Source organism: Culex pipiens, chromosome 2 (genome assembly GCF_016801865.2).
Source record: "Culex pipiens pallens isolate TS chromosome 2, TS_CPP_V2, whole genome shotgun sequence".
Lineage (NCBI taxonomy): Eukaryota > Metazoa > Arthropoda > Insecta > Diptera > Culicidae > Culex > Culex pipiens.
In genome coordinates this window covers 198593572-198606723 of record NC_068938.1, presented here as the reverse complement: position 1 = coordinate 198606723, position 13152 = coordinate 198593572, and the positions used below count along the sequence as shown (strand labels likewise).

The 13152-nt window shown below is 41.4% G+C and overlaps 3 protein-coding genes, 1 long non-coding RNA gene and 1 pseudogene across 4 annotated transcripts; 3 read left to right on the top strand and 2 right to left on the bottom strand.

Moving 5' to 3' along the window:
- Window positions 1-88: 88 nt before the first annotated feature.
- On the top strand, window positions 89-2025 carry LOC120412745 (SET and MYND domain-containing protein 4-like). The gene is made up of 2 exons (XM_039573337.2): window positions 89-481; window positions 542-2025. Exons 1-2 carry the CDS (start codon window positions 189-191, stop codon window positions 1908-1910), a joined length of 1662 nt encoding a protein of 553 aa, XP_039429271.1. The 5' UTR covers window positions 89-188; the 3' UTR covers window positions 1911-2025.
- A 1183-nt stretch (window positions 2026-3208) lies between these two features.
- On the top strand, window positions 3209-3565 carry LOC128092806 (uncharacterized). The gene is made up of 3 exons (XR_008212022.1): window positions 3209-3332; window positions 3392-3467; window positions 3525-3565. It is a non-coding gene; the product is annotated as an uncharacterized LOC128092806 (long non-coding RNA).
- Window positions 3566-3656: 91 nt separating this feature from the next.
- On the top strand, window positions 3657-4410 carry LOC120412721 (guanine nucleotide-binding protein subunit beta-2-like 1). The gene is made up of 2 exons (XM_052707078.1): window positions 3657-4282; window positions 4365-4410. The coding sequence occupies exons 1-2, from the start codon at window positions 3984-3986 to the stop codon at window positions 4408-4410; spliced, it is 345 nt and encodes a 114-aa protein (XP_052563038.1). The 5' UTR covers window positions 3657-3983.
- Window positions 4279-5262, bottom strand: LOC120412722 (uncharacterized; annotated as a pseudogene).
- A 4635-nt stretch (window positions 5263-9897) lies between these two features.
- On the bottom strand, window positions 9898-12863 carry LOC120412760 (nuclear exosome regulator NRDE2). The gene is made up of 2 exons (XM_039573352.1): window positions 12757-12863; window positions 9898-12699 (listed from the first exon to the last, which is right to left on the bottom strand). Exons 1-2 carry the CDS (start codon window positions 12803-12805, stop codon window positions 9899-9901), a joined length of 2850 nt encoding a protein of 949 aa, XP_039429286.1. The 5' UTR covers window positions 12806-12863; the 3' UTR covers window position 9898.
- Between the last annotated feature and the right edge of the window lie 289 nt (window positions 12864-13152).

Here is a 13152-nt window from a genome sequence, read left to right as displayed (position 1 = left end):
TGTTTGGGTTGTGGATCATGTTCTGTGCACTGGGAAAAAAAGTCGCGCAGAGTTTCGTTGGGACTAAACTGTCAGAAAGTGGGTAAATTACTTTTTTGGGGAGCTGGCGTGGTTTTGGCGGGAAAATCTGTCACAGCCAGTTGCACGTAATCGCAAATTTTAAAAAATCTCAGCATTTTTCCTCCAAGATGGAGCAAATTGAAATAAAAAGCCTGTATCTGACTGTCCTTGGCAACCTGGATACCAGTCAGATCGGCCGCAACTCAAGCCTCTGGGATGTCCTAACGCTGGTCACCGAAACCGTCCAAGAGCTGAACATTTCGGAAATACAGAAATCCAACGAATCGGCTGCAAAACATCGTATCGCCGGAAACCAGCTCTATCAGGAACGAAAGTACGCCGAAGCACTGGCATATTACACCGAAAGCATTCGCTTAGCGGAACCGGAATCTGACCAGCTTGGCATGGGATATGCCAATCGGTAAGATGCTGCGCACGTTATTTTTTTGAGGTTAGCTCCAACGGGATTTCCACACTACAGGTCGGTCATTTACTACGAGCAGGGCGAGTTCGAGTTGGCCCTGTACAACATCGATTTGGCCAAGAGGAACAACTACCCGGTGATGCTGATGCCGAAGTTGCTGGATAGGGAGTTCAACTGCAAGCAGCAGATTGCCGCAGGCCGTTCGAAGGACACGTTTCCCTGTTTGCCGATGGACATTATTGTGGACACCAACCCGAGGATTCCCTTCTTGGCCGACGGGATCGGAATGACTTATGGATCTACGTATGGTCGAGGAATGGTTGCTGAAAAGGATTTCAACCCGGGAGATGTGATCTTGGACGAAAAAATCGAATTGTGTGGAGTTGACTTGAATCTTGCTTCGGAGCACTGCAATCACTGCAGTTCTCGATTCAACTACAGCTTGATTCCTTGTCCAACGTGCCCGATCTTCATGTACTGCAGCCAGGAATGTCTCGAGCAGAACTGGAAGTTCTACCATCGATTCGAGTGTGCCGTGGCGACCAAGCTTCTCAGCGCTTCCTATCTACCGTCGATGGTTTGTCCAAGACTGTTCTTCTACGGTTTGACGCAGTTTGATGACGATCTGCAGGCCATGATGGAATACTGCGAGAAAGAGATCAACGTCAAATTCAACCCTCTTGACCTGGATTACACGAATCTAGACCGACTGGAGGTGTTCAAGGCCTTACACAACACCAAGCCGATCGACATGCCGGAGATAGAACATGTTGTCAAATATACGGCCTGCGCGTATTACGTCGTGCTGCTGATGAACCCCGCGGTCAGTTCGATTATCCGCACCGAGACCCATCGACAATTCTTCCTGCGAACGCTGCTGCAGTACGTTCGTGTAACATGCTCATTGACTTCGTATTCTTCACGCTCGCTTATCAATGTGGGAACAATTTCTCCAGTCTACAGCATCTGCAACCACTCGTGTGACCCAAACGCGATCACGATCAACGATTTCGGCCGAACGAAGCTGGTAATCCTGCGACCCGTCCGCCAAGGTGAACAGATCTTCACCAGCTATACACAAACCTGGTGGTGTCCCGTTTACGCCGGTGTTCGCTGCTGCTGCAATATTTGTGACCTTGAAAAGGCTAGCCAAGGGTGGCGTACGAAGTTCAACCGAGATTTTTCACCGGAAGTTCAAAGGCAATTTGAAGCGCTGAAAAAGGACATGGACCGTGCTGATTTGAACGCGGTCGCCAAGCTGAATCGGCTGCAGCAGTTTATTCAGCGATACGCCGAACGTTACCATCCCCAGAAGAACTTCGGTATGGTGCTGAAAGGTTTTAGTGACCTCCTGGACTGCGCTGCCTGCAACGGGAATGTGGCGCTGGCGAAGGCGCAATTGCGAGCCACCTATGCCGAGCATTGAGTGCGGGCGAAGTAATTTCTTGCTCTTTTTCTTTCACTATTTTTTGACTGACAAATTGGATTGAATTTGAAATAAACCATGAAAGAATAAATGGACTCTGTCGAACTACACTGTCCTACAAAAAATTACAAAAATGACTGTGCAGGTTCAACTCAAAGGGGAAGTTTGAAGTTTGGGGTCCCCAGAAACACGTGCACTTTATTTTTTTCAAATATATTTAGACCACTTCTCAGAGAACTTTTTCCCAAAAACCAATCCATTTTTCCTATCCTTAAGTTTCTTATAGATTTTGATCTGGGGAACAACTTTGTAGAACATCGCAAAACGCGCTTAATCCTGGAAAGATACAGCCCAGTTACCGAACAAGTACTGTATTACCACAGACTGTGGTATTACGATCGTTATTTTTCGATGGTAAGTCGTGATTTCTCGATCTACCATTGACAAATTACGACTGACGTTCGAGAAAATCTCGATATGTGTTTAAAAAGAATTGTAGTTCAAAAATTTCAAAAAAATCAAAAATTATAAAAAATTCAAGGTTTCAAATATTTAAAAAAACATCAATGTTTTTAAAGATTTCAATTTTTTTATAAAATTTAAAGCTTTTAAAAATTTGACAAAAATTTCAAAAGTTCTAAGACTAAACAATCTCAAAAAATTCCAAAGTTGTAAACTTGAAAAAAAAAAATCAAATTTTAGGTTTTAAAAATTTCATTTTTTTAAGGGTGCACAGCAACGAAGGAAGTTGTTGTCTTCTTATTTCAAATTTACAAACTTTTGCAAACTTTGTTGTAAATTACTTTGTGGACAGTACTTAAGGGGATGAATAAAAAAAATTCGATAGTACCCGTAGTGTTAAAGATACTAAAATGTCTGTAACAAAAATCTGGGTGCAAAAGTTTAAATTAAAAATTTCAAAAATTTTAAACATTAAAAAAACAAAGTTAAAAATTTTAAGATCAAAAAATCTCTTCAAAAAAATATTTTTTTTTAAATACAAAGATCTTAAAAAGTTCAAAAGTTTTAAAACCTTTAAAAATTAAAAAAAAAAGTATGAATAACGAAAGAAGATCTGCTATGCTTAGGGCATGATTATCAGGCTTGATAAGGGCGTTTAAGAAACAATAGCAGAAGAAACATAAAATTAAAAAAACAAAGATAGCTGTAACAAAACCAAAGAGTATTGAAAATAGAGCGCGGACTCGGAACAAATTTCCTTTAAATTCATGGTTCCAGCCAAAGGTACAACCGTAACGCCTAGCTGAGGCGTTATGGTTGTCTGGTGTTATGGGATGGTGGCGTTACTCTATTTTTCCATCACAGCAATCTCGTCAAAATCTTTTATTTTCAAAACAAAACATCGTTGTCAAGCGGAAAATGTCAACCATCAACAGACATGAAACTTCCCAGTTAGTTCAAGTGAGTTTGTATAAAATCAAATTTTGCTTCATATTTGTAATAAATATGCCCTTTTACAGCAACCAAGTAGGAGAAACTCCGCTGTGCCTTTAGGATGTCAGAGTGATCTGAATGCTGCTGGTGGAAATTTTAAAAGTAAGTTGAGCTACAACAACCTAGAATGACCTTATCTTGAATTTTAAATTCTTTCAGAATACCTATCAGGAAGCATCGATCCTTTGTATCCTGGGGCCAATTCACGGGGTTGGGCACATGCTTGATCCGTATGGCATTTGGAGCAACTCCAGTAAATAATGGTAAATACGTGGTAAATACGGATGCACGTGATGCGCGAGAAGCGGCGTGAGAATTTAAAAGAAATTTTTGATCAGTGTGGGCTGTGACGTTTCTGAACGTCATTGGCATGAACTGTCACTTAATTTGTTTCGGTCTGCGTTTTTGAAAAAGATCCGGATGGAGCAAAAAGTAATCCGGAATTTAGCAAGGACTGGAGCCGGGAGCTGAGAAATTCGGTGCTGTGTGCAAACGAACCCCCCAAGCAAGACTAAAGGCTATACATTTTTTTTCCTTCTAAAAATGGAATAGAAAGCCACGCATCCCGCCGCAAACTTTTAACTTTGACACTTGCTCAAGTGAAGTATTTAATCAAGAATGACCGAGATCTTGACCGAGATGCAGCCTTGCGGCCAGTTGGTTGGCCATTCCGGCTGTCTCACTCAGATCGCGAACGACTCCAAGTACACGGACATTGTCCTGTCCTTTTCGAACGACATTTCCCAGATCTTGTGGAAGCTAACCCGGGACGACGCCAACTACGACATCCCGCAGAAGAGTCTGACATTAGACGGTAACAACGCCCTGTCCGATTCCTGGGACAAAACCTTCCGGCTGTGGGGGTTGGCCGTTGTCGAGTCGATCCGCAGCTCCGGAAAAAATGCTAAGGAGGCAAGGTTGTCATATTTATTTGTAGGTTGTTCATATTTAACAATACAAAAAATAAAGCTTAAACCACAAAAACTAATAAAATCCAAGGCGACTTCAATGTTCGTCTCTCGTCGAAATCCAAGATAAGGAGTGAGGAGACCAAATAAGGTCAAATAAGTTTAAAACATGCATATGCAACAGCTAGATGCGTCTGCAGCGTAGACGCGTGCAGGAAGTAATCGCCGGCGCCTTTTCCTTGGCCAGTTCGAACGCGTCCCGGACGAGCTTGGCACCGTCTCCGGTGGACATCTGCACCAGCTGTGGCCCGGCCAGCTTCAGGAAGGTCGACTTTGTTTACGTCACACACGTACGAGTCAACAGCGTGCAGCACTCCCTTCGGCGGATGAATTCCCAGGTTCTTGAACTTGTTCTTGCGCGGCATCGACAGCACGACGGTCCAGCCTGCCAATGTCCGAGTACTGCTCGGTGGGCCGTTCGTCCACCTCCATCAACTTGACGCGCGCGTCGTACTCAGCCGGAAGTGTCTCCAGGATGAGGTACGAGTCCTGTTCACGCCCACCAAATCGCCCGGCTTGAGCTTCTCTGGATCAACCAATCCAATTACGGGCAAAAAGTACGTCAGCCGTGTCGATGTCTTAATGACGGTGCGCTTGCCATTCCGCTATGAATCCAGCACCACCACCACCCCGTCGTCCTCCGTCTCCTGCGGGTCCACGTACAGCAGCTCGATCGACTTGTCCTCCAGGGTTGCCGCCATCTCGCTTGCTGGTGCCTTACTGAGTCCGGAACACGCACTAAATTCAACACAAAACAATGGAAAAATCGGATTTACTACGACGAAGCTGCTGCCTCTGGAAATTGCCAGATGATAACAGAACGCCAGCGAATCTCCCGGCCGGGAAATGTAATATAATACATAAATCGAACTCGATTTCGTGTAATGCCGATCCTCCGTGTAGAGACAGATTGATTTTTTTTTGTTTGTAAACAATCAGCAGTGCGCGCGTTTTCCTGTCATGTGAAAAACACTGAAATAAAATTCATAGAGGAATGGTGTATGCACGTGAATATGGATGCACATACGGATCAACTTATGAAATAAATGCAATATATTTGGAGTGACCACCTCGTGGGCCAATTGGACCATCAAGAAATACAAGCTGTAAACACCACAAAATATTTGTGCAAATAAGACCTAAGAGCAGTTCTCTAGAATTTCGGTCATTCGTTTTTTTTTTGTATTTTTTAATCCGACTAAAACTTTTTTGGTGCCTTCGGTATGCCCAAAGAAGCCATTTTGCCTCATTAGTTTGTCCATATAATTTTCCATACAATTTTGGCAGCTGTCCATACAAAAATGATGAATGAAAATTCAAAAATCTGTATCTTTTGAAGGATTTTTTTGATCGATTTGGTGTCTTCGGCAAAGTTGTAGGTATGGATATGGACTACACTGGAAAAAAATAATACACGGTAAAAAAAATTTGGTGATTTTTTTATTTAACTTTTTATCACTAAAACTTGATTTACAAAAATACACTATTTTTAATTTTTTTTATTTTTTTATATGTTTTAGAGGACATAAAATGCCAACTTTTCAGAAATTTCCAGGTTGTGCAAAAAATCATTGACCGAGTTATGAATTTTTTAATCAATACTGATTTTTTCAAAAAATCGAAATTTTGGTCGTAAAATTTTTTCAACTTCATTTTTCGATGTAAAATCAAATTTGCAATCAAAAAGTACTTTAGTGAAATTTTGATAAAGTGCACCGTTTTCAAGTTATAGCCATATTTAAGTGACTTTTTTGAAAATAGTTAATATATGAAACACTTGTTAAATTTTCCGATCTTTTCGAAAAAAATATTTTCAAAATTTTCAAATCAAGACTAACATTTCAAAAAGACCAAACATTCAATATTTCGCCCTTTTGATATGTTAGTCTTGATTTGAAAATTTTTAAAAAAATTTTTTTTCGAAAAGATCGGAAAATTTCACAAATGTTTCATATATTAATATTGAAAATCGGAGCTGAGATATTGACGATAGAAAATGGTGGGTTGTTTGGGTGAGACTTAAAAAACATCAATTTTCCTGTTTTTAAACCTATGCATGGCAATTTCTCAGCAACTAAGGGTCGTATCAACAAAGTCCGAAAAAGCAAAATATAGAGAATTTTCTCAGCTTTTCAAAAATATTTTTTTCAAAACTGGGCAAACATGTGCACTAATTTAAAAAAATGAAAAACTGCGACTATTTTCAAAAAAGTCACTTAAATATGGCTATAACTTGAAAACGGTGCACTTTATCAAAATTTCACTAAATTACTTTTTGATTGCAAATTTGATTTTACATCGAAAAATGAAGTTGAAAAATTTTTACGACCAAAATTTCGATTTTTTGAAAAAATCAGTATTGATTAAAAAATTCATAACTCGGTCAATGATTTTTTGCACAACCTGGAAATTTCTGAAAAGTTGGCATTTTATGTCCTCTAAAACATATCAAAAAATAAAAAAAATTAAAAATAGTGTTTTTTTGTAAATCAAGTTTTAGTGATAAAAAGTTAAATAAAAAAATCACCAAATTTTTTTTACCGTGTATTATTTTTTTCCAGTGTAGTCCATATCCATACCTACAACTTTGCCGAAGACACCAAATCGATCAAAAAAATCCTTCAAAAGATACAGATTTTTGAATTTTCATTCATCATTTTTGTATGGACAGCTGCCAAAATTGTATGGAAAATTATATGGACAAACTAATGATGCAAAATGGCTTCTTTGGGCATACCGAAGGCAACAAAAAAGTTTCAGTCGGATTAAAAAATACAAAAATTAAAATTGAAGAAAAAAGACCGATTTCGTAGAGAATTGCTCAAGGCAAAACCCTGGTCGAGAGCTGCGATGATTAGTCCGTGCTGGTCAAGGAGCTGGCGAGACCGGCGACAATCACGGTGTCTGACCAATCTAGTGCTTGGCTTCTTATTCCGACGCCCTCGTGTCAAAGAAAAACAATTATCGAAACATTTTTTTTAACCAAATAAAAGTTGAGTCTTAAAGCCAAAAGTCTTGTTTTAAGTTTGTTTTTTTTTATGATGGATGCTTCTTTCCCGGTAAAAGTTGTATGATTAAGAACAAGATGAATTTTGAGGCGCTCGATTCTATCCAACGTGATTAGGTCATAGAGTGACTTTCAAAGAAAATTATCTAAGAAAATTGGGCAGAGTGTGATCATAAGATATGCCCGCGACAGAGATTGTATGTTTACTATTTTTTTCGTTTTTTTTCTTATCTAACGTAGCCCCTGGAAAATAACATTCTAAGAACTGAAGAAGATGGTGCAGAAATTGTGTGTTCTGCTGGGAAGATTAGCGGCTTCGGAAACCGTTCTGAAGCATCATATTATCCGGCATGAGGATCCCTATGGGCACCAAAAACCTCACCAGCAGTCACAATTTTCGTTAATCTCAATGAACCCGCTATAATAAAATGAATTAGCAGCATTTCTCTATTTGACTGCCGCAAACAAATTCAAGTTGACAGTTTGCTTTAAAAACCTGAAAATTGTTGACAGCGATAAATGTCACTTAAAACCGTAACGCCTCAAGTCACTGAACAAAAATTTACATTTATTATCCAGACTGCTGAGACGTGTACCGCGTGTACCGCGTTACGGGGTCAAAAAATAATTGCCAGTGTACCCTCTCATTTCCCTTCTCTCTGACAAAACCATAGGATGGGTGGAGAGTGAAATTATTGGTCCATTTTAACAAATTTCTATATTTTTTAAATTGTTTTTTTTTCTGTATTTTTAAAATTAAATATTTTTGTAAATTTGTTCTTGACTTTTTAGAGTTACTAACTTTTTATTCAATTTACTTCGGTTTTATTTGATTTTTTTAAATTGAAATAAAATATATTTTTTGTGATTTCTTAAAGTTAAAAAAAAATTGAATGTTTTTTTTTGTTCAACTAATAAGAAATAAAACTTGTATTTTTTGTTAAAATTTTTAAGTTTTAAATTTTTGAAACTTTTAAATTCCTTAAAATTTTTGAAATTATTTAAATTATTGAAAAAAATTTAAAATGTGTGTTATGTCGATATGAAAATTCAAGTATTCAAAAATTTTCATAAAATTTGAGAATTTTAGAAATTTAAAAAATAATAAAAAAAATCTTTAAAAAAATATGTTTAAATAAAAAATTGATAATGTTTTTTTTTCAATTTCATATATCAAAAATATATTTTTTCAATTAGGTCCTAACATGAAGCTTAGATTGCTGATATTATTGTTTACAGCGATAAAGCTTATTTTTCTGAGTACAATGACCCTTTGTACGACCACAAAGAGTTTAAAATGGATTTTTAAATCAATTTTGAAAAATTAACCTCGCGGTCCTTCTCAGGGGGGCGACATCTATATCTCACTACAGGCAGCTCGCCCGTAGCCAACACAAGCTGTCAACTTCGGCACCAGAACAAAACGAGATCTGTCAACTTCGGCGCCAGCACAAAAGAACAGCTGTTCGTTACGGAACCAAAACAAAGCAACTGCGCACTGTAAAAAAAAAGTACAAAAACTGCAGGCATAAAATGGAAATAAAGTAATTATTGTTTTTATGTAAAATTTTACCGCAATGTACGTTTAAAAGTTAGCGTATATTTGTGAGGTGATTTTTATCAATTTATTTGCAAAATAAACTACTAAAGTTGGGATTATTAAGCACACATCGGGCCGATGACCTCATTTAAAGTTGTACTTTTATCACATGAAACGTTTAACTTAACTACTGTGTAATTTGACTTTTACTACAGTAATTCTTATAACAAAAATTGAATTATTAATAAAAGAAATATTTTTGTTTTCACTGTGCGCAGTTTGCGCGCGTTATCAATCTCAATCACCCAAGATGGCGGCCTTTAGCATCCCCCTGGTCCTTCTCGACAGAAAAGCTCCTACTTGACAGCTCGTTCCAAGGGGACCATAGTTGATCCATCGGAAAAATGTTGTCTTGTAAAAAAAAAATTGCATTAAAATGAAAAAAAAGTGATCAGAAATGGTTTTTAATCGTGTTTTTTACCGTTGTACATAAAGATTTACATAGGGCTTTAGTACCCAATTCCTTTAAAAAAAATCAATTAAATTTTAAAATTTAGATTTTTTTCAAATTTGTTTTTTTTAGACTTTTATTTTTTTTAAATTTTTTATATTATTTTTTTTTATTTTGAATTAAAAAAAATTAAATTGTTTGAAAGCAAAAAGAAATTAATTGAGATCTTTCTTAGTTTTGTTATTTTTTCACATAAAAAGATGAAATTACATTTTTTTTTAAATATTCCTTAATAATAAAAAATATTCAAGAAATGTTATTACAAATTACGATCGTATTTGTCGATGGTAAGTCGTAATCTTACTATCGAGAAATCTCGTTTGTGAGTCGAGGAATTATGATCGAATGCAATAATCACCACGAAAATCACAAATTTAAGCTTAATTTCAGGACCCAGCCATTATAATTATTCGAATAATCCAACTGCAGTGAACTGTATAGAATTTGGACTCATTATCGGACAAGCTCTTCAACGCAATTTTTAAAATTTCAAACAATTTATTCCCTTCAACTTAAACTACCCTCCTCCACCCCCGTCTCATCCCTTAATATCTCCAGCTCCTCCGGAATCGCGTGAATCCGCAGCTGCTTCTCCAGCAGCAAATCCAGCAGCTGGGACAGCTCCTGCGGCGCAAAGAACGCCCCGTCCAGATAGACGGCCTTGTTGAAGGGGCACGCCTCGAGCGCCAGGTACAGCGTCTTCCTGCACTGCTCCAGCGCGTTTCCGGCGGGTTGATCGAACAGCTCTCGGAGGTAGAGTCGCCAGAGGAGGGCGTTTTGCCGGAGGGGCGAGTCGCGACGGAGGGTGTGGGCGAGCAGGTTGAGCGTGCGTCGCTTGTAGGTGCCCGCGGACTGTTGGTCTTCTTGGGTTGAGTAGAGGCTGCGGACGCGTGCGGTGGTGACTAGGAGCAGGACGGACTTGGTGGTGAGATGTTTGCCGAGGATGGTTCGCAGCTGGAACCAGGTGAGGGACTCGGAGAAGGCGCAGAGACGGATCGCGGTCAGGTTGGCGGGGAATTCGTGCAGGACGCGATCGACGATCGCGAGGAAGCAGGTGTTGGTGAACTCGTCGAGGCGGAAGTCCGCGATGGTGAGGAAGATGGTGAAGAGTTGCTCGCGGATGAAGGTTTGGCGGGGGTTGGAGCGATCGTTGAAGTGGAAGAGGAAACCCTCGAGCTTGCGGGTGGTTTCGGCTTTGGACTTGACGAGCGCGTGGTAGTAGAGGTAGGCTTTGAGGGTGTTGATCAGGGGGGAGTGGGTGAAGTATTGCGGCAGGAGGAGGATTTCGACCTGGTCGTCGACGGGGAGGGCGCGGGTCACGCGATCGTTGAACTTTTGCAGGGCTAGGAGTTTGGTGGGGTCGGAGATGGCGTCGGAGCAGGTGAAGTTGATCTGTTTGGGGTTGAGGGCGAGTTTGGTGAGGAGGTAGATCGCTTGGGATTTGCGGTTTTCCTTGAGAAGAAGTTCGACTGATTTGAGCACGAGTGAGTAGAGATCGTTGTCGGCGAGCAGGTCGTCCTGGGCGCAGAACACGCGCACGGAGGTGTCGAAAATATTTAGGCAGTTCGACTCCAGGCCGTCCATTTCGTACTCGATCAAGCCGTACTCGATGTAGAAGTTGAGATCGTTCTGGTACTTGCTCTTTTTGAGCAGGTTCTTGACGCGGCTTCGGGTGGCTTTCTTGCGTGGTTCCGTGAGGTGTCCGGAGATGCGATCGAACACGACCAGGATCCGCTCGAGCTTGAGGTAGAGCAGCAACAGGATGATGTTCTTCTCGTCGGAAAAGTATTCAGCGCTGGCGATGAGGACTTGTCGCAGCAGCTCCAGGTAGGACTCGAAAGCAAGGTTGGTGTTCACGAAGGACGGCGGCGTGTTGAGTTCCTTGATCAGATTCAGGATGATCTGATCGTGCTTTCGATTCCTCGTTACATCCAGAAACAGTGGCAAGAGTTGCTCGGAATGATCCTCTTCGTAGCTCTCCGGCTGGAAGAACGATCCGCAACTCTCAAAAGCAACACTTTCAAACGGGTACTTCATAAGCTTTAAGATCAAGATCACCAAATCGAACGCGTAATCCTTGTTGATCAGCGGATACACGAACCCGACAATGTCCTCGTGCAGAACCATCCGCTGCGGATCACTGCACATGTTCGGCCCTCGAAAGGGCAAAAAGTGAAACGCGTTCCGCAGCTTTTCAACCCTCAACCAGATCTCGTTCATGGGAAGTCCCGACTTCAACACCAACTCCTCATACTCGATCAGCTGGTTGAAATGTTCCGGCGAGCTGAACAACGACTTCCCACCCGCAAAACTCGAACTAATGTTCATCCCGATGTTCAGCTCGACCAGCCCAAAGAACATCTCCCAAAGGCCGGCCTGCCGGCAGAACAGCGCACACTTCTTGAACAACTTCAGCATCACCTCGTCGCTTCGTTTCGCCATAAACAGCGATCGCACGCTCTTCTCGTACAGTTTCAGCACGTTCGGCACGATACACTGCGCCATCGACAGCTGCTTATTGTCGATCAACGCTTCCCACAGCAGAAAGTTCGTATTATCCTTCGCGATCATCTTCTGAATCAACTCCAACACCTCATCCGTCGGATAAACCTTCACGATCCCGCTCAAATAAAGCTCCAACAGCTTCGGATCGTCCGGATGTTCCCTCAACCCCCGCTCCACAATCGCCAGCTCCCCCTTACTGTTCTGATAGCCATCCAAGTGCACCGGATGTTCCTCCCGAAACCTCAAATACTCAATCCACCCCCCGGAACTCTCATCCGCCCGTGCCGCCTTCTCCAACTCCATCTCCCTCTCCCTAACACCCCGCTCACCCAACCCTTCCGCACCCACACTACCACCCCCGTTCAACTCCTTCTTCTCCCTTCTAAAGTACCGCACACTCCCCCGTCGCTGACTTGGCACCGGTTTCGCCACCGCACCACCTCCCAACACCCGGAACGACCCCCGTCGATACTTGGGACAGGCCGGCCGGTGCAGCGTCTCCACCGTCAGGTATATGCGCAGCGCAGCCACGTCCGTGTAAAACTCCTGCTCGGAGATGTTCACCGCTGGGACCGGTTCCACGACGACTTCCGGTGAGGATGAGCTGCTGCTGCGTTTCCGTTTGCGGTGTTTCTTCTTGGCTTTCTTGTGTTTGTGCTTGCGTGATGACGAGGGTCGAGGTTTGTGGTCCTCCGGACCGGAGGAATCGCTGGAGGCATCCTGCTGCGGTTGGCTGGGGAACGGAATGAAGCTCTGGTTCGTTAGCCAGGACAGGTTCTCTTGCGGGGCTGGCGGTTGAGGGGCTGAAAAGAGTTGGAGATTAAAAGAAATATTCTTGAAGTGGCAATTCTAAATCTTACCTTCGATGCTACTGGAAGTGGTGGCGGAATACGCCGGAAATAGGGACATTTTGGTGGGTTCAGATTCGGATTGATAAACGATTGCAGCGATGTGCAATGTAAATAAACAATCAGCTGAGTTTGACAGTTGCACCCTTTCAGTCCCAAACGTGATCCACAAAAAGATCTCGTTACACTCTGATTTGAAGATACGTGCAACATATTCAATTTGGACCTATTTGAACAAAAAAGAGGATTGGCTGATTAGAACGATTAGAAATTAGAATAAAATTAACCAGATGTTTTAAACGATAAATTTATTAAAGAAAGAAGGCAATTTCCTTTCCAAAACATCAATTCAATACATTCTTGAAAGCAGTTAACCCTTCGAATCATAAAGCACAAAAAGATCTCGGT

Coding starts and splice junctions, on each gene's coding strand:
- LOC120412760 (XM_039573352.1), bottom strand. CDS start 12,805: ATGTCCCTATTTCCGGCGTATTCCGCCACCACTTCCAGTAGCATCGAA. Junction 12,700..12,756: donor CACTTCCAGTAGCATCGAAG/GTAAGATTTAGA, acceptor AACTCTTTTCAG/CCCCTCAACCGCCAGCCCCG.
- LOC120412721 (XM_052707078.1), top strand. CDS start 3,984: ATGACCGAGATCTTGACCGAGATGCAGCCTTGCGGCCAGTTGGTTGGC. Junction 4,283..4,364: donor AAAAATGCTAAGGAGGCAAG/GTTGTCATATTT, acceptor ATAAAATCCAAG/GCGACTTCAATGTTCGTCTC.
- LOC120412745 (XM_039573337.2), top strand. CDS start 189: ATGGAGCAAATTGAAATAAAAAGCCTGTATCTGACTGTCCTTGGCAAC. Junction 482..541: donor GGCATGGGATATGCCAATCG/GTAAGATGCTGC, acceptor TCCACACTACAG/GTCGGTCATTTACTACGAGC.